This window comes from Nyctereutes procyonoides, unplaced genomic scaffold, assembly GCF_905146905.1.
Source record: "Nyctereutes procyonoides isolate TBG_1078 unplaced genomic scaffold, NYPRO_anot_genome, whole genome shotgun sequence".
Taxonomy (NCBI): domain Eukaryota; kingdom Metazoa; phylum Chordata; class Mammalia; order Carnivora; family Canidae; genus Nyctereutes; species Nyctereutes procyonoides.
Window position 1 is genome coordinate 10,144,813 of NW_026575044.1, and position 24,218 is coordinate 10,169,030.

At 38.9% G+C, this 24,218-nt stretch overlaps 1 protein-coding gene across 4 annotated transcripts in view; it reads left to right on the plus strand.

Annotated features, from left to right (window-relative positions):
- The window catches only part of CNST (consortin, connexin sorting protein), a 123,206-nt gene that overhangs the window by 69,293 nt on the left and 29,695 nt on the right, over positions 1-24,218 (plus strand). For 3 of the 4 annotated variants that reach the window (XM_055323760.1, XM_055323759.1, XM_055323762.1), the window contains exons 3-9: positions 9,602-9,652; positions 12,027-12,232; positions 18,841-18,871; positions 21,033-21,119; positions 21,581-21,695; positions 23,874-23,895; positions 24,068-24,164. In XM_055323760.1, coding sequence (XP_055179735.1) covers positions 9,602-9,652; positions 12,027-12,232; positions 18,841-18,871; positions 21,033-21,119; positions 21,581-21,695; positions 23,874-23,895; positions 24,068-24,164 — 609 coding nt within the window. The remainder of the gene's footprint in view (positions 1-9,601; positions 9,653-12,026; positions 12,233-18,840; positions 18,872-21,032; positions 21,120-21,580; positions 21,696-23,873; positions 23,896-24,067; positions 24,165-24,218) is intronic. The other variant, XM_055323761.1, reaches the window with a different exon arrangement.

Below are 24,218 nucleotides of genomic sequence, written 5' to 3' on the forward strand. Positions count from 1 at the left end.
CTGGCTAAAACTTCCCATATTACATTGAATAGAAGTGGTAAAGGTAGTTATCCTTTTCTTATTACTGATTTTAGGGGAAAAGCTCCCAATTTTTCATTTGAATATGATGTTTGTTGTACGTTTTTCATGTTTGGCCTTTATTATATTGAATAAGTTCACTTCTATTCCTGATTTATTAAGAGTTGTTATCAAAAAAGGGTGTTGGATTTTGTCAGATGTGTTTTATGCATTATTAGATGATAATGTGTTTTTTTCTTCATTCTGTTAACATGATGTATTACATTGATTGCTTTTATGTTGAACTACCCTTGAGTTCATGGGATAAAACTAACTTGATCACGGTATATAATCATTTTCATATGCTGCTGAATTTGTGTTTCTAGTATTTTGTTGAGCATTTTTACATGTCCTTTCATAAGGGATATGGGTCTGCAGTTTTTTTTTTTTTTTAGTGTCTTTGTCTGGATTTGGGGTCAATGTAAAGCTGGCCTCATAGAATGACTCAGTGTTTCATCCTCTTCAAATTTTGGGAAGAGTTTAAAGATAATTCATGTTAATTTTTCTTTAAATGTTTGGTTGAGGGGCAGCCGAGGTGGCTCAGCGGTTTAGCGCCACCTTCAGCCCAGGGCCTGATCCTGGAGACCTGGGATCAAGTCCCATGTTGGGCTCCCTGTGTGGAGCCTGCTTCTCCCTGTTTGTGTCTCTGCCTCTCTCTCTGTGTTTCTCATGAATAAAGAAATAAAATCTTTAAAAATATAAAAATAAAAAGTATTTGGTTGAATTTATCATTAAGCCATCCATTCTGCTAATAGCTGCCTTTTAATTGAGGAATTTAAACCATTTACAGTTTAAAGTAATTACAAGGAAGGACTTACTTCTGGCGCTTAGCTATTTGTTTTCTGTTCTATATGTTTTTTGTTCCAATTAACATAATTATATTTTAATACATTTTCCTTCTAAATGATATGGAAAAAACAGTAATTACAAACCAGAAGTACAATTATCCTGACTTTTATATTTACCTATATTGTTTTTGTTACCCATGTTTTTATTTCATGTGAGTTTGAGTTACTGTTTAGTGTTCTTTCATTTCAGCCTCTCCCTTTAACTTTTGTTGTAGTATAGCTCTGCAAGTAACAACTCCCTTAGCATTTGTTCTTTTGAGAATTTCTTAATTTATCCCTCACTTTTTAAAAAAAGATTTTATTTACTTGTTCATGAGAGACACAGAGAGTGTGGGGGGGGGGGCGGACAGAGACACAGGCAGAGGGAGAAGCAGGCTCCATGCAAGGATCCTGACATGGGACTCAATCCCGGATCTCCAGGATCACGCCCTTGGCCAAAGGCAGCGCTAAACCGCTGAGCCACCTGGGCTGCCCACCCTCACTTTTTTTTTAAGGATTGTATTTATTCATGATAGACACACAGAGAGAGGCAGAGACATAGGCAGAGGGAGAAGCAGGCTCCTTGAAGGGAGACTGATGTGGGACTCGATCCCAGGTTCACACCCTGAGCCAAAGGCAGATGTTCAACCACTGAGCCACTCAGGTGTCCCTTTCCCTCATTTTTGAGGATAGTTTTCTTAGATATAGAATTTTTGGTTGATTGCCCTTTTCTTTCAGTACTTTGAATATTGCCATCTCATTGCTTCCTGACTCCCATTGTTTGGGAAGAGAAATTAGCTGTGACTCTTAGTGAAGATTCTCTTGTTTGTGAGGCTTCTCTGCTTTCAGAATCCTTTTTTTTTTTTTTTGACTGTCACTATTTGCAGACGACATGATACTAAACATAGAGCATCCTAAAACCCCACACCAAAAAAACAACTAAAAGTAATAAATGATTCAGTAAAGTGGCAGGATATAATATAATACCCAGAAATTGATGGCATTTCTCTCTTGCTGATATGATGAATCACATTGATTGTTTTATGAGAGTTGAACCAGCCTTGTGTCCCGGGGATAAATCCTACTTGGTCATGGTGAATAATTTTCTTAATGTGTTGTTGGATCCTATTGGCTAGTATCTTGTTGAGAATTTTTGCATCCATGTTCATCAGGGATATTGGTCTGTAATTCTCCTTTTTGGTGGGGTCTTTGTCTGGTTTTGGAATTAAGGTAATGCTGGCCTCATAGAACGAATTTGGAAGTACTCCATCTCTTTCTATCGTTCCAAACAGCTTTAGTAGAATAGGTATGGTTTCTTCTTTAAACGTTTGATAGAATTCCCCTGGGAAGCCATCTGGCCCTGGACTCTTGTGTCTTGGGAGGTTTTTGATGACTGCTTCAATTTCCTCCCTGGTTATTGGCCTGTTCAGGTTTTCTATTTCTTCCTGTTCTAGTTTTGGTAGTTTGTGGCTTTCCAGGAATGCGTCCATTTCTTCTAGATTGCCTAATTTATTGGCGTATAGCTGTTCATAATATGTTTTTAAAATTGTTTGTATTTCCTTGGTGTTGGTAGTGATCTCTCTCATTCATGATTTTATTAATTTGAGTCTTCTCTCTCTTCTTTTTAATAAGGCTGGCTAATGGTTTATCTATCTTAATAATTCTTTCAAAGAACCAACTCCTGGTTTTGTTGATCTGTTCCCAGGAGGAACAACCACAGTGGCGGCGGCCAGCTCTGGAGCTCTGGATTCAGCTCCCACAGTAACTACAGAGCTCTCTGTCTGCAGGGCCTGGAGGCTCCAGGGCGGGGCTGCTGATCTGCTCAGCTTGGGCAGGAGTCCCTGCGGTCCTGGGCCCTCCTGGCTTCTGCCTGTCCCGGGGGGAGGCCGGATCCTGGGCTGTGTCCCGGCGCCCTGTGCCCCGGGGCCTGCGCTGTTGGATTCGGGGCCGCCCGAGCCCCTCCGAGCTGCTCCGGGTCCCGCCGTGCGCGCTGCAGCCCTTAGGGAGCTCGGCGCACTCTCCCGGGCGCAGGTGTCTGTCAGTGTCCCAGGGAGCCCGAGGGCATCCCCGCCCTCCTGGGTCCTGCTCCAACTCCCTGCGAGCCCCTTGCCGCCCGGGAAGGTTGGTGCAGCTCCTGCTCCTCCGGGACGGGGCTCTCCTGTCCTGGGGACACTCGCCCCGGCCTCAGCCCGGCTCCTCCGGGGCCCCTCCCCCTCGGAGGCCTTTTGTTCCTTTATTTCTTTTTCCCCGTCTTCCTACTTTGATAGAAGCGCTGACTCTTCTCACTGTAGCGTTCCAGCTGTTCTCTCTTCAAATCTCAGGCTGAATTCGTAGATTTTCAGGATGATTTGAAGGTTATCTAGGTAATTTGGTGGGGACAGGTGACTCGGGGACCCTACTCTTCCGCCATCTTGCCCCTCCCCTCTTGATGGCATTTCTTTACAGAAAAGGAAACCCCAAATAGTGAAAGCAATCTTGAGAAAGAACAACGGGGAGGTATCACAATCACAGATTTCAAGATACACTACAACTCTATAGTAATCAAAACAGTATGGTACTGGAGCAAAAAGAGACAAATAGATCAATGGCACAGAATAGAGAACCCAGAAATAAATTCACAAGTACGTGGTCAAACTTTCTATAACAAGAGATAAGAATGTACACCAAGGAAAAGGCAGTCTCATCAATAAATGGTTCTGGGAAAACTGGACAGCTACATGTAAAAGAATGAAACTGGACTGCTTTCTTACACCATATATAAAAATAAACTCAAAGTGGATTAAATGAAGACTTAAATGTGAGACCCGAAACCATAAAACTCCTACGAGTAAACATAGGGAATAATCTCTTTGACAATGGCCTTAAAAATGATTTTCTATGTATGTCTTCTCAGGCAAGGGAAGCAAAAGCAAAAATAAACTATTGGGACTACACCAAAATAAAAAGATTTTATTTTTATTTTTATTTATTTATGATAGTCACAGAGAGAGAGAGAGAGAGAGAGAGAGAGAGGCGCGCAGAGACACAGGCAGAGGGAGAAGCAGGCTCCATGCACCAGGAGCCCGACGTGGGATTCGATCCTGGGTTTCCAGGATCGCGCCCTGGGCCAAAGGCAGGCGCTAAACCGCTGCACCACCCAGGGATCCCTACAAAGGTTTTTTTATAGCTAAGGAATAAGAATTCTTTATGCCATGTCTTTTATTCCATGACTTATTCACTCTATAACTAGAAGCCTGTATATCCCTTATCTCAGTTCTCTCTCTGCTGCTCCCTCTGCTTTGTACATATGCATGTATGCACTCTCTCTCTTTCAAATAAATAATTCCTAAAAGAAAAAAGGAAACGTCAAGTCATTAACCTTTGGGATGTGATATTAGCTCTGTTTAAAAGATGGAAGGCAAAGGCACCAGCTTCCCTCAGTGGGTTAATAAGCATTGGACTCTTGATTTTGGCTTGGGTCATGATCTCGGCTCAGGTCAGATGCTCAACTGACTGCGCCACCCAGGCACCCCTCAGCTGGCTGAGTTTTAAAACAAAATTTGTTCTTGAGCATTTATTGAGCACTTGCTGTTTGCCAGCTACTGTAATATGTGCTTTCTATCTCATTTACTCTTCTTTACAGCCTTGTTATATAGGTAATACAATTAGCTTCAATTTATAGATGAAGCTTTTGAAGCACGGAGAGAGTAAATAACTTGCCCAATATCATTTAACTAATAAGTGACACTCTTTGGATTCTATCCCAGGTATTCTGACTTTAGACTTAGCCTAAATGTTACACCATGCTATCTCACTTTTGCTGACATTTTTCTTTTAAGATTTATTTATTTATTTTAGAGTTGGGGAGGGGCCGAGGGAGAGGGAGAATCTCAAGCAGACTCCACACTGAGCAGAGCTTGATCTCATGACCCTGAGACCATGACCTGAGCCAAAACCAAGAGTCAAATGCTTAACAGACTGAGCCACCCAGGTGCCCTCACTTTTGCTGAATTTTAAAATATGTTTAAAGGAATTCTTTTTCATATTGGAGTTACCATAAATTACTACAGAACCATTATGGTGCATGCCTCTCCTCTGAGTGTGTTACCAACCACACTTGAGAAGATGAGATGAGACCTCGGAGAAGAAGAATGGATGGTTCACTCTGAAGGGAAGTGGGAAGTGGTGGAGTTTGATGTGTGTTAGCAGTTGTCTCTGGATGCTAGTGTAGCTCTCCCTTGGGTTCCTAACTTGATGTAGCATCAGTGTAGTGAGCACTTCAACACTTAGTTCAAGGAAAGTATTTTTATAAAATCAGTGGATCTTAGGGATGCCTGGATGGTTCAGCAGTTCAGCGTCTGCCTTGGGCTCAGGGCATAATCCTAGTCTGGGGATCGAGTCCCACCTCAGGTTCCCTGCAAGGAGCCGGCTTCTCCCTCTGCCTATGTCTCAGCCTCTCTCTGTGTGTCTCTCATGAATAAGTAAATAAAATCTTTTTTAAAAAATCAGTGAATCTTAGATTTTTTTTCCTAATATGTTTCTTCAAAAACGTAGTGCTCTTATTTAAAAGGAGAGAGGCCATGGAATTGTGGATAAATGGAAATACTACTTTCTGATCTAATTGTAATTTCTTAGGAGGCTTTATGTGATAGAAAGGCAGTATATTTAACAGATGGAAAACTTAAGGATTAAAGAGACTGACTTGCCTAGTCCCAGAACTAGGAAGCAGTAAATGTAGGGCTCAAACCCAGACACCCTGACTCCAGTAATCTCTCCTGTAATCTCTGATGAATTTCAAGTGCTTCATCTATAATTTCCAATACCTACTTTATAATGTTGCTGTGAGAATCAAGTAACATAGTGTAATGGGCTTGTGGTATACTCCACAAGAGGCACTAACATTTGGTCAACCTTTGTCCCAGAAGTATTGGGGCACTTGGTCTGTGTCAGCACCATGCTCAGGGCTGAGGTCATCGCACTGTAGTGTACACCTGCCCTGTAAAGGCTGACAGTGTGAACAGGGCAGCCTGTTCTCTTAAGAACACACGATCTTGCATATCAGATGATATCCTTATACTTTGAGTAGTAGTCTGTAGAATTTGAAATGTATTAGGCCTTTGTTTTTACATTATATATTTGTTTATTTTCTGAGAGATATAGGGAGAGCACCAATGGGAAAGAAAGAGAGGGAGAAGCAGACTCCTCACAGAGCAGGAGACAGTTCGGGGCTCAGTCCCAAAACCCCAGGATCATGACCTGAGCTGAAAGCAGATGCTCAACTGACTGAGCCACACAGGTGCCCCTGTATCAGGCCTTTAAATAACCCTTCTCTCATCCCCAGCTTAGCTTACATCATCACTGTGAACATTTTATTCTAAGCATCATCACTACTTCGACCTTTACCTCAGCCTCAGTGCCTTCTGTGTAGCATCCTGCTAATTCCCACTTTGTCCCTGGTAAGTTTTCATTCTCCTGAGTACTTACTACCTGAGGTACCAGGTGTGAGGTATTACCTTTACCTAAGTTCATCATTCTCACAGGTATATTTATAGATGACAGACCAATAGTAGATTAAGTAGCAGAGAATAATGTGAATTATAATATCAGGGTACATTCCTAATGTTTCCAGGTAAAGGATACTACTATATTCTCCCACAGTGTGTCTCTTAACCACTACCAGAGACAGATTCCAATTTGAATAAAAACATTATATGTCAGAAGACAGGTACCGTATGATTTCACTTATATGTGGAACTTCAAAACCAAAATAAATGAGCAAAGAAAAAAAGGACAAACAAAATATAAAATCTTAATTATAGAGAACAAACTGGTGATTACCAGAGGGGAGAGGCTGGGGGAAAGGGGGAATAAATGAAGGGGATTAAGAGAGTACTCATATTGAACACTGAGTAATATAAAGAGTTGCTGAACCACTATATTGTAGACTTGAAACTAATATGGCACTGTACATTAATTATACTGGAATTAAAATAAATAAAAAATTATATGTCAAGGGTCACCTGGATGGCTCAGTCAGTTAAGTGTCCAACTCTTAATTTCAGCTCAGGTCATGATCTAAGGGTCCTGGAATTGAGCCCCACATTGGGTTCCATGCTGGGAGTGGAGCCTGCTTGGGATTCTCTCTCTCCCTTTCCCCCTCCACTCCCACTGACACACTCTCTCTGAAAAAAAAAAAATATGTATCAAAATGAATAGAATTTGGGTGGTATGATAAATTGAATAAAATCTCTCAAGGTAATTCTTTTCATTTCTGGTGCAAAGTAGTTACAAATAATAAAAAAATAAAACCTCAGTGGGTTCAAGTAAACACTGATGTTGATTTTAGAGCTTGATGAATTTGACAGGTATTGTTAGAGCCTATGAATTTGTCACCATCTGCATATAAATAGTATCACCAAATTGCTTAGAGTTTTTACCATAACTTATTTGACTTTCACAAGTTAAAGTAAACAGAATTTTATGATCCTGTATAGATTAATATCTAGCAAAAGAAAGTTTCATTTAAATTGAATAAGACTTTGTAGCAAAGATGAAATTACATGTTGTATATATTTTTATTTGGCTTTCCTTCTTACCTATAAATGTCTTTACCAGAAAATTTTTAGGTATCAAAAGGAACTTTTGTTATACTTATGTGACGTCAAACTTATTTTGAAATCTAGCATGTTGACTACATTATCCCACTCTCTCTGGGCCTGCAGTGTTTCTGCTGAAAAATCCACAAATACCTTCCAAGGGTTGGCTAGTGTGTGAGGGATTTCTTTTTCTTTGGGGTTGCTGTGGTTTTTTATTGTTATATTTGTATTTTAGAAATAGTTTATCAGATTTATTACAGGAGCATTGAGAGCTAGAAACCTGAGACTTTTGGGGGGGAATCCCTATGCCCAATGTGGGGCTCCAACTCATGACCCCCAAGATCAAGAGTTGCACACTCTTCTGACTGAGCCAGCCAGGTACCCCTCCCTTGCTGTTTTATAAATATTCTATTTTTATTTTAGATAGTTTTATTATAATGTATCTTAGAGAAGATCTTTTTAGGTTGATAATTTTTGGGAACCTATAAGCTTCATGAGCTTGGATGTCCAAATCTTTCTCCATATTTGGAGATTTCTTTAGACATTACTTCTTTTTGTTAATTTTCTGCCCTCTTTCCCTCTCTTCTCCTTCTGAGACTCCAGTAATACATAAGTTATTTCTCTACATGATATTGCACAACTCATGTAAGGTTTTTTTCACCCTTTTTTCTTTTTGCTCTTCTGACCAGATAACTTTTTTTTTACCTTTTTTTAAGATTTTATTTATATATTCATGAGAGACAGAGAGAGAGAGAGGCAGAGACACAGGCAGAAGGAGAAGCAGGCTCCATTCAGGGAGCCTGATGTGGGACTCCATCCTGGGACTCCAGTACACCCTGGGCCGAAGGGAGGCGCTAAACGTCTGAACCACCAGGGATCCCCTGACCAGATAATTTTAACTGACATACCCTTAAACTCACTGATTCCTTCTTGTGCTTGGTTGAGTCTGCTGTTGGAGCTCTCTGTTGAATTTCTCATTTCAATGTATTCAACTTTAGGATTTTGATTTGATTTTTATTGTGGCTTCTATTTCTTTATTAAACTAATTTTGTTCATATGCTGTCTTCCTAATTTTGTCTGTTTCTCTGTGTTGTTGACTAAATTTCTTTAAGAGGATTATTCTGAATTCTTTGTCAAGCAGTTCATAGATCTCCATTTTTGTAGAGCCTTTTATTGAATCTTTATTAGTTTCCTCTGGTAGTGTCATGTTTCCTTGATTATTTATGATCCTCATGGACTTGTGTTGGTATCTGCACATCTAAAGAAGCAGTCTGTACAGAATGGCTTCAGCAGGGAGACTGTTAGTCCGCCTGTCCAGAGATTCTGGATTGACCACCTAGTGGTAACCATGGGCAGGCTTGGCGCTAGAATCCTCGGGTGGACAAATCTGGTGCCTGAGTTAGCAAGTGGACAGGCCTGGTGGTTTGGTCCACAGGGGACAGCCTGCTGCCTGGGTCCACTGAGGTGAGCCTGATGCTTGAGTTCATGTGGTTTGGCCTTGGGTTCTGGACTCTTGGGGGTAAATGAGATATCAGGGACCACTGGGGTGACAGGCCTGACACTTCTGTCTATGGCCAGCCTGGCTCTGGTGTTGGCTGGGAGCCTGTATCTATGAGACCCAGCCTGGAGCTTGAGTCAGCAGGAGGTTGCCTGGAACCAGGGTAATCCCAGAGCCTGAGTCTATGGGAGCTGGCCTAGAAGCTGGGGTCATGATGGCCAGCCTAGCTACATTTCTTAAATAACAGAATCACTGTGGAGACTTTAAATGCTTGAGATGGTCAGATCTAGGAGGAATCTGAGGTCTCATCTGGCCAATCCCTTAGATTGATTGGTTGATTGATTGATTTAGATTTTATTTTTATTTTGTTTATTTGGAGGAGGGACACAAGCAGGGAGGAGGGGCAGGTGGAGAGGGAGAAGCAGAACCTCCACTGAGCAGGGAGCCCACCACGGGGCTTGATCCCCAGGACCCTAAGATCATGACCTGAGCCAAAGGCAGATGCTTAACTGACTGAGCCACCCAGGTGTCCTGAATCCCTTCATTTTCAAGATGAGGAAACTACAGTAAAGAGAATAAAATGTCTAACCCAAGGTCACTTGGAAAAATAATGACAGAACTGATGTCTCTTGCTCCTATTCTAGAGCTCTTTGATTTATACTACTCTGTCCCAGCAAGGAATGTTATCTTAAGAGGTAAGTTTGATAATTATCTCTGAAACTCATGATCTTCAACCCCAGTAAATAATCTTTTTGTGGTATGAGTCTTTCAAGTTTCCCTGAACTCTTAATTCATTTGGAATGACCCATGTGAGCCTAGTTCATATTTTCCATCCCCTCCCTACACTTGGTGATTAAAGTACTATATTCTAATTGTTTACATTAGCCTTCCATTGCTCTTGGAATCTTTTGGCTTGTATATATGCTTTTGGAACTTTTGTTGGTTTTGTTTTATGACTAATACTCCTTTCTGTTATAATTTCTTTTGTTGGCTACATAATTTTATTTACCAACAAATGGCATGTTTATAAATTATATGTATCCATAACATTAATTATTAAAGTAACTTGACAATGGATCTAGCAGGAACCATGGCCATTATGAATCTACACTGTCTAACTAACTGAGATAATCACCGTACATGTTTCTAGTTCACTATTTGAGACCCTGTTCTGACCTCCTGTAGAGTCAGAGACCTCCTTTAAATTCTGTCCTTTTTCATTACCTTTAAGAATCTGGTCCTTCTTTGGTAATATTCTTCAAGGGTTTTATTTAATTCCCCTTTACTGAAAATGACCATGATATAATTCCTACATTTTTTTCATGGAAGAAGCATGGAGTAATATTTGATAACTATATGGGAAGAATTTAATCAAGAGAAGTATAGACTTTGGGAGGCTGGCTTTATCACAGTCTGGATGAGACTAAATGTCTTGAACATATTAGTGTGGCCAGGGAAAAGGGAAAGAAACAGTAGTTCTCTTAGTTTCTTTGTAGTTCTCTATGGAAAGCTTCTCTTCTCACACTGGCACTTTTGCCATTTGGGTAGAAAATTAGAAAGTAGAATCATCCCTGTTTTCACAAATACCATCCTTGCAAAATGGCAGGCTATCACCAGGCCTTGTATTTCCCTATCCTAAATGATACAAAATTCATAGAAGAGAATTTTCTAAAATATAAAGAATGTGTAGATAATTAATTTTAGAAATCACAGTACTTGGAATTTTAGTGCTGAAGACACTGCCGGTTGTAATTACAATAACCATGGCCCATAAATTAATTTTTGTGATGTAGGAGTTTTGATCTAATGAAGATGAGACCTTTCATCAATCACTGTAATACAGTCCAGCATAATATAGGGCTATATACAGTACTCAGAGGAAAGTAAGTTTACATTAGGCCCATGGAATACTATAAATACGTGGATTTTGTTTGGGTAAACATTAATAGGTATAAATGGGAAGAAAATATTCTGTTAGAATCTGTAATTGCTCAGAAAGGTACAGAATATTTTACTAGGGAGATGAAGAACTGACCTGCCTGGCTAGAGCAGTGGGTTTACTTAGAAGTTCTGGGCACACTCTAGAGAGTTTGCAGGGGGCATCCTCAAATGTGGTACATACACTGAATTACTGAGAAAGATCCCTTCTGAGGCTGATCACCTAAATGTACAGATGGAGACAATCTTTTTGAGTATGAAAATTAGAAGAGATACCGAGACTTCAGTGAAGGATGAAGTTATAATATGTAATGATTAAACTTTTTAAATTTGGTATATCATTTCAGGAGCTGCAGGCCAAGCATTTATTCATTGATGATTTTTTTTTAGAAGTTTGTATTACTTAACTTCTTATTATGAAAAAATTTTCCATGGCCATTAGCTCTGGCATCTGAATTCATGTTGCTCTCCTGGGATCCAGAAGTAGTTCTACAGTTATCAGACCAGAGTTTAAAGAGAAGGGCTTAACTTCCTTAGCCATTTTATATGATAAGTGTATTTACTTTGCTGCTTAATTATTTTATTTTGAGCAAGCCAGGATTTCCAATTACAGCTAATCCATTTTTCCTTTGGTTGAATCAAGTTTGTGGTCAGGTTTTAACCTGCATACTTTCCTTTAGATCTCTTTTTTTTTTTAAGATTTTATTTATTTATTCATGAGAGAGACAGAGAGAGAGAGAGAGAGAGAGAGAGAGAGAGGCAGAGACATAGGCAGAGGGAGAAGCAGGCTCCATGCAGGGAGCCCGATGTGGGACTCCATCCCCGGTCTCCAGGATCATGCCCTGGGCTGAAGGTGGCGCTAAACCTCTGAGCCACCCGGGCTGCCGTCCTTTAGATCTCTTTTTATTAACACTCTTAATTATAAGTCTGCAAAAAAATGGTTCATGTTTGTGCTCATAGAAGCAGATGATGGCACAGTTTAATGAGGATAAAAACTTGTGGTTCTGGGTCCCCCCCCCCATATGATTAGCTTTATTTGAAAATGTTATGGTTAGCAGGCATGATTATTTTAAGGTATTCCATCATGATGAAACTTTATCCTAATGTGGGCATTTTATTTACTTCTTCAAGGACTTTCTTCAGGAGCTGCCACAGCTTCAATGCAAGAAAATGCACTAAGTGTGTCCACACATGCTGTGAGTGATGAAGAGTCTGCAGAAATAAATGCTAATGATCAACCAGAAGCCCCAAAGCTAGTTCTTCAGTATCTATTCTCACTCATACGAGGGGAAGTAGAGCAGTTGGATTCCAGAGCACTTCCCCTTTGCCTTCACCAGGTACTCCATGAAACCCTTCACTTGTAGCCTCACTACAGTTCTGGGACCAGGGTTTGGAATCACTGAAAATGAAATTCTCTGTAATTGATCCTCCCTGACTTGTCACTGGGGAGCCCAGGAGGTGACCGTGGGTCTGGCTGGTGGGAAATTTAGCATGTGACTACTGGTGGCCACAACTGGCCTTGAATAATCAATCGGTTCCGACAATCACTAACTTCCTTTGTGTAGTGAATTAGCTGTGTATGAGTAAGAGTCAGGATAGCAGCGCTTCATAAGTACCTACAAGATGCCAAAAAAAACTCTGCTAGATACTGGGCAAAGATTACTTATCAGAATATGTCCTTAAGGAAGCAACTGTGGAATAGGAGAGACATTTCTAGAGATTAATAATTGGAGATGTCTGTACTAAGTGTAGAAAGATATTTAAGATTCCACAGAAGCACAAAATGCATGATTAACTTTTTCTGTGGGCATCAGGGGAAAAAAAAGGTGACTGCTGAGCTGGGGTTTGCAGAGTATGTAGGCGCTCACTAGAAGAACTGAGTGGATTGGTGCAGGAAGAGAGAGCAGCGCCTGCAAAGGCATGGCTGAGCTGATGTTGGAGATTAAGATGGAGAAGAAGTGGGAATGGACACTAGATGGCTGGGGGCAGTGATCACCACCTTCCTTCTAGGGGCTGGGGGTTTTTAATGGTGGCAGTGCCAAACCTAATGTGAATTTTAGAAGAATCACTCTGCCAATGACTGGGAGAGTAAATTAGGAGACAAGGAGCTAATTCAGAAAAATAAGATATGTATGAGATGCATTTAATTTTTCCTTTAAGATGAAAATAAGAAAATAATGGAGAAACTAAGACTCCCTCACCAAGCAATTTCCTTATAGTTCTGGAGCCAAATTTCTTTATTCCATTTAGTGTCTCTGTTTTTGAAACACTGTGGGAGAAATTTGAATATAGGCTGTATATTAACATTATTGCCCTAATTTCTTGAGACTGGTAATAGGATTGTAGGGTGTTTTTTTTTTTTTTAATGTATTTATTCATGAAAGACATGGGGGGAGAGAGAGGCAGAGACACAGGCAAAAGAAGAAGCAGGCTCCATGCAGGGAGTCTGATGTGGGACTCCATTCCGGTACTCCGGAACCATGCCCTGAGCCAAAGGTAGACGCTCAACCGCTGAGCCACCCAGGCATCACAGAATTGTAGGTTTTATGGGACAGTATCCTTGTTCTTGAGAGATACATGCCCAAGTATTTGGGAGTGAAGCAAAAAAGTGCCTGTATTATGATATTTTCACTTATATTACTTATATTTCAGTAGGAAACGTATATAAGAGAGGGAAAGACCAAGAGAAAAAGCAAATTTGGCAAAATGTCAACATTTGACAAATCTAGGTGAAAGCTAAATGGCTGTTGATTTTATTCTTCTTTGAACTCTTCTGTAGAATTTCGATAAAAAGTTGAGGAAAAGGACATTTGGAGTAAAGATGGAAATAGCAAATGTAGTCAAATCTTTTCAAGGAGTTTATGTCACTGGGCTGTTGTTATATTAAAGGTGCTCTTTTCTACTGGTATATGATCCCACAGCCAGAGCAGTTCTAGTAGATCTGGATCAGACCTGAAGATTATTTAAAGTTTTTAAAGTTTATTTATTAATTTATTTTTATTTTTTGTAATCTCTACACCCTAAGTGGGGTTCGAACTCATGACCTGAGATCAAGAGTCGCATACTCTTCCGATGAGCCAGCCTGGCACCCCTTATTTAATTTTTTTATGTGTCAAACTAAAATTCTCCATTGCCTCCATCCCTGAGAAACATATCAGTTTGCTGAATCCTGTAAGTCATGCTTCTTAACTATCTCAGCAATCTGTCCTCCCCTGACAGAAGGGGCTTAGAGAGCATGGTGATGGTTTAAAAGCAGGGCTTTGGGCTCCACCACTAACAATATAAATGGCTTTCAGTTTGATCTGTAAAGTGGTGGAGGATCAAATGAAATAATGCGTGTAAAAGCACTTAACATAATGCTTGGTACACAGTAAGAGCCAAATAGATATTAAGCATTATGACTGTACCCTCACTGTCACTAATTCAAGGATTCCTTATTAGGAGTGAAGGCTGGGGATCAGCGGGGCAGCAGAAGCCAGCTGATAGTTCCTTCGTCAGTCCAGGAATACAAGCTCTCCATCGCTTCCCAAGGGAGACACAAATCCAGGAGAGATGGAGGACGTTTGATGAATTTCTGTAACTCCCGGCCCCTCATGTTGATTCTTTCACCTGGATTTGTTAGTCATTGACATTTTGCCAAACTTTTGTGTCCCCCATCACCTGCACACATGCTTTCCACTGAAACGTTTTAAAGTAATCCTCAGGCATTTGATGGCATCACCCTTAAATACATGTACATGTGTTTCCAAGCAAGCAGCTGCTCCCCAACATTTCCTGCAAGAGGTGAGATGCTGATATCTGAGTATTATTCCACAGACAGTCTGTAGTTGGGTTTCCCTCACATTGTTCACAAACGTAACTAATTTTCCCCTAACCCAGGATCCCATGAAAGACCCCACATTGCATTTGGTCGTCAGGATTCTTTAGTCTTCTGTAATCTGAAACAGTCCCTGCCTTTTCTGTTTTTTTAACTTATACTGACACAAAGAGCCCAGGAATCTTTTTTTTTTCTTTTTTTTTTTTATTCATGTGAGAGAGAGAGAGAGAGAGAAAGCAAGCTGGAGGAGAGGTGGAGGGAGAGGGAGAAGTAGGCTCACCCATGAGCAGGGAGCCCCATGTGGGACTTGATCCCAGGACCCTGAGATCATGACCTGAGCCAATGGCAGATGTACAACCAACTGAGCCATCCAGGTACCCCATAAATTTCACTAATTTTTACACTTTGGAGCATTTCAGTATGCAGTTCTGAATTCCAGGCTTAAATATCCAGCCTGACATGTCTAAAAGAGCACTTCAAACTTAAGATGTATGAAATCAAACTTTGATTTCATTCTCCCAAATCTTCTGCTTCCCTAGTCTTCCTCCTTTTGCTAAATAGCAGCCCCAAGGGAACAAAAGACTCAGTCCTCACCTTCTAAAATCTAAAATCCAGAAGTGGCCAAAATAGGCATGTTTAGGAATATACAGTTTAAAAGAAAAAAAAAATGAAGAACTCTGAGCACTTATTCCCAATGAAAGGAGAAAAGGGCAAGAGGGAGGAGGGCTTTGTGAACACATATAATAGGAGTATTTGACTCCTTAAATCACATGCATGCACAATTTTAATGAGAATAACTGAAAGGAGATATTTATAATTCAAGTATAAGGTGAGAAAAGCATGCTGGTTACAGTCATTGTAGTGGCTACAGAGAGAGATGGATTGCAGTCCCTTTGAAGGAAAAATCCCTAGAACTTGATGTGGATAGGAAAGCAGATGTGAGAAGTCCTAGATGGCCAGGAGATCCAGACTGGATGAGTGGTAGTTCCAATAACAGAAATGAGGAATTGGAGAGGGAGAGTCCCTTTGGGGACAGTTGTTATTTTTGAAGTGATATTCCATCAGTGAATATGTGCTAAAGGCTGTTGGAAACATAACTACAGTTACATCAGTTATATATTTGTATTTTTAGCTCTCGAAACTCTTGAAGATTCCATTTTAAAATTCTTGTTCTCAGTATGAGTAATCTTTTGTATACTTAGTTAATATGATTACAGGTTAGCTCTAAGTATATAACTGAAGTCATAAACATGGAAGCTTTTCATATAGAAGTCAGAGGAAAAGCATCAAGTGTGGTACTCTGCTCAGTGAATTTGTACTAGAACTGATGTCAGACTCAGGAAATGGACCCACTGGGATCCTTGAAGCCAGTCTCTGTGACTGTGGTAAAAAAATAGACCTTCCTTCTTCCCTTTTCTGGTTTCTGGTAGGTAAAAGAATCCTGAAGCCAGAATAACCTTAAAACTATTACCCTCCCAAAGTGATTGTCAACTTACTTCTTCAGATGATTCTACTCTGCATCTTGCACTTCTGGTTCAGACTCTGACTCAAAAATCATTTTCAGCACTTACTGCTATGTGATGACCACTACCCTAGATATGCATTCCCTCACTTAATCCTGACAGTAGCCTAGCATCCTTGTCTTGCAGAATTATAGGTATTATTGTCCCTGTTGCACAGATAAGGAAGCTGAGGCTTGAGACATTGCATGTCCAAAGTCACATGACTAACAGTGGCAAAGTTTGGACCAGAATGCAGTCGTTATTCATCTCCATGCCTCATGTTCTTTTTGCTCTACCAGGCTACTTCCCAGATTTAGATATATGGACATCAAAGAAAATCCCGTCTGCTCTTGCCCTGCTGGACTTGCCAGGGGTGTGTTTCTATAGTGGAAATGGCTTAGGTATTTATTTTCCTCAGCTGCTTTTTCACCTAGAAATGCCTATTACTTTGAGACATTGGATGTCAAGATACCTTTATAGTTGTTTTTATGGTATTGGAACTGTCACAGAGATCTGAAAGCTAATTGAAATTTGGATTTCTGTAGTGCCAGGAAGTCTGGTTTATAAAAGTATGAAGCTTTTTATAAATAACTATGTGCCAATGGTACACAAATGCACAAAGTCAAGGAGAGTAGCTTTGAAGAGCCAGAAATTTAATCTTCATGGGCAACCTGAAACAGTATTTGATGTACAGAAGAGAAACTATGTGCCATGCAAGAGATTTTTTTCACTGGAAGTTGATAAATGAAATGTTGGTGATTTCTATTAGGTGTAACCCAGTAGTGTGCTGGAGCTCGCTACTACTAGCTCATGAGAACCATATTCAGTGGTCCATCATGGTAGCTTGACACTGGCTATGATAGAAGTATTGACAACACAGAAATGAGAAGACGCTACAAATCAGGGCTCTCCCCAGTACTCTAGAGCCAAATGTAGGCTGTGTGTCAGCCCATTACTGGTTGTAGTATATGAAATTCTTGTTTTATAAGTAAAACTGGTTAAATATTGACAGTTTGATTCAGTTCTGGTTAGTACTGTCATATTGTTGATGAACTGTCAAAAGACAAGCAGAATCTTGAGAAGCAATTTATCCTTTGCAAAGTCCTCAGAGTAGAGAGTCAGTATGGATCAAGATTAGGTTAAACTAAAACTTTACCAAAAGGTGATTGAGTCCAGTTGTATATTGCTCATGGAAAACTGTTAGAGTTATAGTATAAATTTTAAGGTAGGCAAATATTTTCCTTTAAAAGTATGCTGTTTTCATTGTGGGATTTGGGAAAAACCATTTCTTTTTGTTGCTAGATTATAGGTTTGACAAGTACTGTGTTGCTGTTTGCAGTGGCAGCTGGCTGGAAAATGGTGGTAGGGACCTATAGATGGGACACCTTTCTTACTAGAGACTTAGAATGAAACTATTTTTTTTTATTTTATATTTTTTATATTTTTTATTTTTATTTATTCATGAGAGACACAGAGAGAGAGAGAGGCAGAGACATAGGTAGAGGGAGAAGCAGGCTCCCTGCAGGGAGCCCGAATGCGGGACTCAATCCCGGGTCTCCAGGATCACGCCCTGGGCCAAAGGCAGGCACTAAACCACTGAGCCACCCAGGTGTCCCCAGAACGAAACTATTTTAAAAGTATAAAGTATTTACATGAAATATTCTAAATATGACAACAGTTTGTGCAAGTATTTCTCGGTGAATAGTTTTACTGTTGTTCTATTTATAAATGCTATATCTAAATAAAGGTATTACTAAAAGATCCCAAAATGTTTAGAATCAAAGAATTTCTTAATTTAAATATGCCTTAGAATGAATCTGGTAACTGATAAGCCTTGACTAGGACAAGATTCTGACTCTGGACCCCTCTATCCAGTGCCCTTTATCCTGTGCTGCACTGTGTATTCCAGATATCATTGCTCAACTCTTAGCACTTGACCCTGCATTTTCTGAAATATCGAAAGAGAACCAAAAGTCAAAAGTCAGTGTCCCATGAGGTACTTGGTGAAATACAAATGAGTCTTAGGTGACTTGACACATTTTAACTTTCTTTTTTTAAGATTTTATTTATTTATTAGAGAAAGAGAACATGCATAAGCATGAGGTGGAGGGAAGAGGCACAAAGAGAAGCAGACTCCCCACTGAGCAGGAAGCCCGACTTGGGGCCCAATCCCAAGGACCCTGAGATCATGCCCTGAGCGAAGGCCGAGGCTCAACTGACTGAGCCACCCAGGCGCCCCACACATCTTAACTTTTTTATTTAGAACACAGAGTCACTCTTTTACCTGTGTTATACCTTTATAAGCTCCCACAGTATTTTCCTCAGTCTTTAAGAAATTCTTATTTCTAAACTCTAATGAATTGATGAAGTTAGCCTTGATTTGAAATAGAATAAGGAGAGAGGGGTTGCTATAAAGACCAAAGAATGTCTCTGCTTTGCTTCTTGCAATCAGTGACTTCAAGAAATGTGTACTATACCTACAGTCAGATTTCTTCTCAACTGGTAGGTGTAGTTCAGAGTTTTTTTAGTTTGATATCAGAGACTTTGAGAGTGTCAAGGTTCTAATTTTGTGCCTTCTCATCCGACTATTAATCTAACTTCCTGTCTTTTTGTTTGTTTTTAACAGATAGCAGAATCCTATTTCCAGGAGGAGGACTGTATCCTTTTCTTTATTACAGGAAGAAATTCATAGGATGCATAGAGAACTGCTCATTTTTTTGAACTGAGATTTACATATATATGTGTGTGTGTGTGTGTGTGTGTGTGTATAGTTTTATATATATAGTTTTTATATATAAAATATATAGTTGAGAGAGAATTTTTATATATATGTATGTGTGTGTGTATAATTGTTTTCAATGGATTTTAACAGCTGTGTGCACCCATGTACCTACCTCAGAAAGCAAGGTATAGAGAATTCCTGCCACTCCAGAAAATTCTCTAGAACCACCTAAATTTGGCCTTCCGTGAAGAAGCTCCAATTTTACCACAATCTAAATATTTGTGTGTTGTGGGAGGGGGAACACAGTGCTGGAAAATATAATTTAAAAAACCATTGGGTTTTCTTTCTTTTGAATTAACACAGAAGTGCAAGTCAAGTGATACTCATATGGTAGAGCCTGTTGAGCATATTACACACAGTAAATCTCGTGACTGTCTTATTCTAGCTTTCGGCTGCAAAGGGAAGACTGAATTCTTCACTTGTAATAAACAGAACAGATGCTGTCAAGTGAGACTGCATATTAGCTTTTGTATAGGAAACATTTCTTTACTCAGTTTTCCAACTGCCCTTTGTAAAAATTGCTTCTCTTTTCTAGGAATGGCCCAGTATAGATTCTCTAGAAGGAATGTGCCCTAAACATCTGTGTTTCCCCATTTGTGTGATTTCAACTCCCTCCCAGTCTTGTTGACTTTTACCACATCTCTAAGCAGATTGAGGGAAATGCAGTTATGATCTTGACCCCTATCAAACCAACTGTGGTCACCACTTCAGACAACAGCAATGCATCATTAAGTGCACAGGAGATCTAATTCTGGTGGAAGGGAAGCTAAACTCTTTTTCTAACCAAATAATGAGCACGATGCAATGCAGTGCAGAAGAGCATCCACATCCCGAGGAACTTCTTAGTGTGCAAACCCATGAGCCTTAGCATCAGAGCTTTTGGAGGTCAGACCCAGAAATAGCATTTTAGCAAGGTTTTCAGATTATTTTTTTAAAAGATTTTATTTATTTATTCATGAGAGAGACACAGAGAGAAAGAGAGAGAGAGGCAGAGACACAGGCAGAGGGAGAAGCAGGCTTCATGCAGGGAACCTGATGTGGGACTCGATCCTGGGGTTTCCAGGATCAAGCCCTGGGCCGAAGGTGGCACTAAACCACTGAGCTACCCAGGCTGCCCTGATTTTTATGTTCAGTGAAGTTTGAGAAACATTGGCATACTTTAAGTCATAGAAAATGGAATTGTCCCCACTTCTCCCTGCCCTACTTAATGATCCTGGAATATTTTGAAGACTACAGATGAGAGAGAGAGAGCTGAATCTCCAAGTGTTCATGGGAAGAGCAAATAGCTAAACAGTGAGTTTTTCCTCTTCTCTCTTTCTGGGTCAACATTTAGAACATGGCCCAAAGGAAGATAGACAGTTGGACAATTTAGCACGACCTCATATGATGCTAAGTATGTGATACAGATGGAGAAGGCAGAAGCTTATAAGAAAATCTACAAAAGAGTAGAAGCACATAACTATGAAAATCACTCTGGCCAGTTAATTTTTTTTTTTAGTTAATTAAATTTTTACAAAAGATCCATATAATGTTGTACTCTGTCCTTGTTTTGGCTAGTAAGCCTTTGGTCTTATGGGAGAAAAGCATTCAGTGAGAAATAAGTAGAGTCAAGATGAGCTGAAATCAGGAACACACATTTGACCAGAGGGTAATGTAGCTGCTTGACAGAAAGTGATTTTAGGAGAGGGAAAAAATGGGAAACGTTTAGATTCCAGGATTCCATGTAGGTCTGTTTCCAATTCACTTACCCTTAATTGATTCTGCCAGAGATATACTGGTAAGCTGGCATTCCTTCAACATTAAAACCTTCTTTTAGTTTGTTTGCTGATAGAATGGAACCCGAGTAGCTATGGTATCACATGCCACATTGAACTTAACCTACTCCAAACCAAGAAACCCTAATTTAAAAATATTTAGAGTGCTTTCATTTTTTTGGTAAGCTCCAAATTTCCCAGTTTTGATTGGACATTGTTCTTCAAATAAGAAGCTACGTGTAAAGAGTCTGGATTTCTATTTTCCTCAAATTTTCTATTCAGATGAGAAAGCAATGAAATTCATTCAGCTTGAACGACTGTATCATGAGAAGTTGCTCGCAAATCTCTCTGCCATTCAAGAAGAGTGGGGTAAGTACAGGCTACCATAGGATGTGCAATTATCAGTAATCTGACATGTTCCTATCTAGAAATTTAACATATTTGACCTGGCTTTTTGTAAGTCAGGAAATAGATGTTTCCATAGTCAAGTTAATGTTGCAAAGAAAGTAGCATTTTTACCACAAATGTGATGTCATTGTGAGAAAATTTCTCTCTTTGTATTTTGTTCTTTGCATCAATGCCAAGAAAAGAACACTTAAAACTGTTTGCATTTCTTCTGATTCCTTGGCATGCCCTCTGGCTAATTTAGTCTCTGAGATAATATTTACTCATAGTGAAAAGTAGTCACTTAGTTATTTCTGTGTTAATAACTTGGGTTGCATGAGAAGATAATTTTGCATGGAGATCTTTATCAGTGGTACTAGTTAACTACTTTTGCCCCCTAAATATGTTTGGTAGTAGCTAATAATTAACAAATATTTTAAATTTAGAAACAAAATGGAAAACTGTACAACCACATACAGTTACATCTCTAAGGAATTCAGAAAAAGGATTTAATGGTGAAGATTTTGAACAGCTTACCAAATTTTGCACAACACATCAAGAGTAAGTACATCAGTATTTGTGTAGAATGAGTTGGAGTAGAGTATTGAAGCATTGTAGTGCTGGCTATCTGAAATTCATGATCCATTTTTCATTTGTTAATGTTTTCAGCTGGAGAAATTAAAGCAGGTAAAATAAAATGATTGGCTTTTACCAGCTTCTATCTGATTAGCTTTTATCTTTCTCAGCTTCTATTATAATTTCTGAGAGAGAAGTAAGTAAAAGTTCAACTTTACATAAGTTTAAAGCACCTTCTAATCAGAAATTTTAAAATATATAACTTCTAGTTTTGATCTCTTTTTGGTTAAGAAATTAGGTGATTGAAATAGAAGAAAGTTGTATATTAGGATTTTTTTTTTATACTTGTTTGCCAGTGTTTGTAGGCTGTTGTAAAAAAAAATCTGTAAGATTTGTCCAATAGTGGGATGTAGAAACAGTATGATACTTAACCAAAATACTGCAAAAGGAAAGCTACATTTACCAGCTATTTTTTTACACTTACCAGATAATTTTAAATTGCTCGATTTGTATCAAAAATTAGGATTTCAAAACTAAATTATAGTAATAATAAAGCACTTAAATATATTTTCGGAAAAAATAAATAAATATATTTTCAGAATTCATTATTCTATGACTCAGAATTCTGAAGGTGAGGGGACTTGGTAGTGTTTAAACTAGTGCAGATGTCTGGGATGTATAAGAATCCTTGATACAGAAGCTAGAAGATTTCATTCTGTTGATAACTTTTTCTCCTTTTCCACCAAAATTAACTAAAGAAGTAAACTAAAAGTGTATTTGTCACTGATGAAACAGACCCAAGTAATTGTTGTTTAGCTCACTAGTTGATAGTTGCTTTAGGGTCTAATTATTTTGGAGACCAGCCTTTGAAGAATCTTTGTAGATTCAAAAATGTTGCTCATTGATGAAACATGATAGTTTTCTTCCATTGATTTGAACCTTTGAAACAATATTTTTAGGGACTCTGCATTATAATCTAGTTTATTAGGATGTTAAATAAATTAATGTTTAACTTCTTAGACTTTTAAAATAATGGAATCTTTTACGACAGATAAAGGAGATTGGTTTTTTTTTTCAAAATATTCAGAACAGACACTTTCCCTGTCTTACCCATGGAACTCATAGTTTTTAAATGTGTTGGAGTTGTCTAAATTATTTAAAAACAAATATTTATTTCATATAATATTGGCACAGCACTTTTAGCTTTAAATTTGGATAACCCCCCAAATTTTTTACTATAAAAAGTAGTGTTTAATTTACTTACATGAAAATGCAGAAGTTCAGGGAGTTTTTATATACACATATATGTCTATGGAACTACCACTGACCAAGACAGAATAGTCCAGCCCCTCAGAATGATCCCTCATGCTTGTACCAGGTCAGTACCCACTCCCCAAAATAACCACTACCTAAGCTCCATAACAGTCTGTTTGCCTGTTCTGTAATTCTTATAAACGTAATCATACAGAATGCAGATTTCTGCATTAACTGCTGTTGCTCATCATTGTGTTAGGTCTGTGTTCCATGTTGTTGCATGTAATGGTAATTAGCTCGGTTTTACTCCTGTGCAGATACACTGTGTGATTGTGTATCAATTTATTTATCCATGATATTGTTAACAGGCATTCAGATCGTTTCTGGTTTCTGAGTATTATGAATTAAATGGCTATGAATATTTGTGTGCCTACCTTTTCTGTGGACAAATACATTCTCTTATCCTTGATATCCCCTTAAAACACATAATATTTAAAAATTCCTTTTTTTGTTGCCCGTTTCCATGGATAATGCCAATAAAATTATCTTTTATCATAACCTGTTTCAGGCTATAATGACATAAACTGGAATTTTGAAAATATGTGTATAAAATACTCTTTACATTATTAGCAACATATTAATATTCTTTTTTTTTCTGGGGCTAAGTATTCACAGCTTCTTTGGGGGTTTTCAGTAGTAGTTGGCTAGCTGAGAAAGTAACACATGATAGAGCTGCCCTTTGAACTGTGTGAACCAGTGGTAATGTTTCAGCCCTGGAAATGTTCTGTGCTAATATTAGAATCCAGAGAAGCTATATGTTATTTTTACAGCCATTTCAGTGACATTTGTTTGGAAGCATATTGCTGCTGTAATTTTTTTTAAATCTTGTTTTTTTTTTTTTTTCTACAGTCCTCTTTTATCCAAACATAAGGTAAGAGACTGTTTCCTCGAAAATATTTATGGCAAAATGTTAACTCTTATGTCTGTTGTGTGGACTGTTTTAGGAAATAATCAAACCTTTCTCAAATTATTTTCAGCTTTCTAACTTAACGGAATAATTTCCCCAAGTTTTTTGTTTTTGTTTTTGTTTTTTAACTTTTTAGATAGCAGCTGTAGAAAAACCTCTGGGAAGGAAATGCTTTACACAGTTAATAGTTTCTGAGGATCCAAAGGAAAGAGGAGCCACAGCCAAAGAGCCGGGTATGTTTTTACATTAGAAAGAGGTGTAAGAGGGGCACCTGGGTGTCTCAGGGT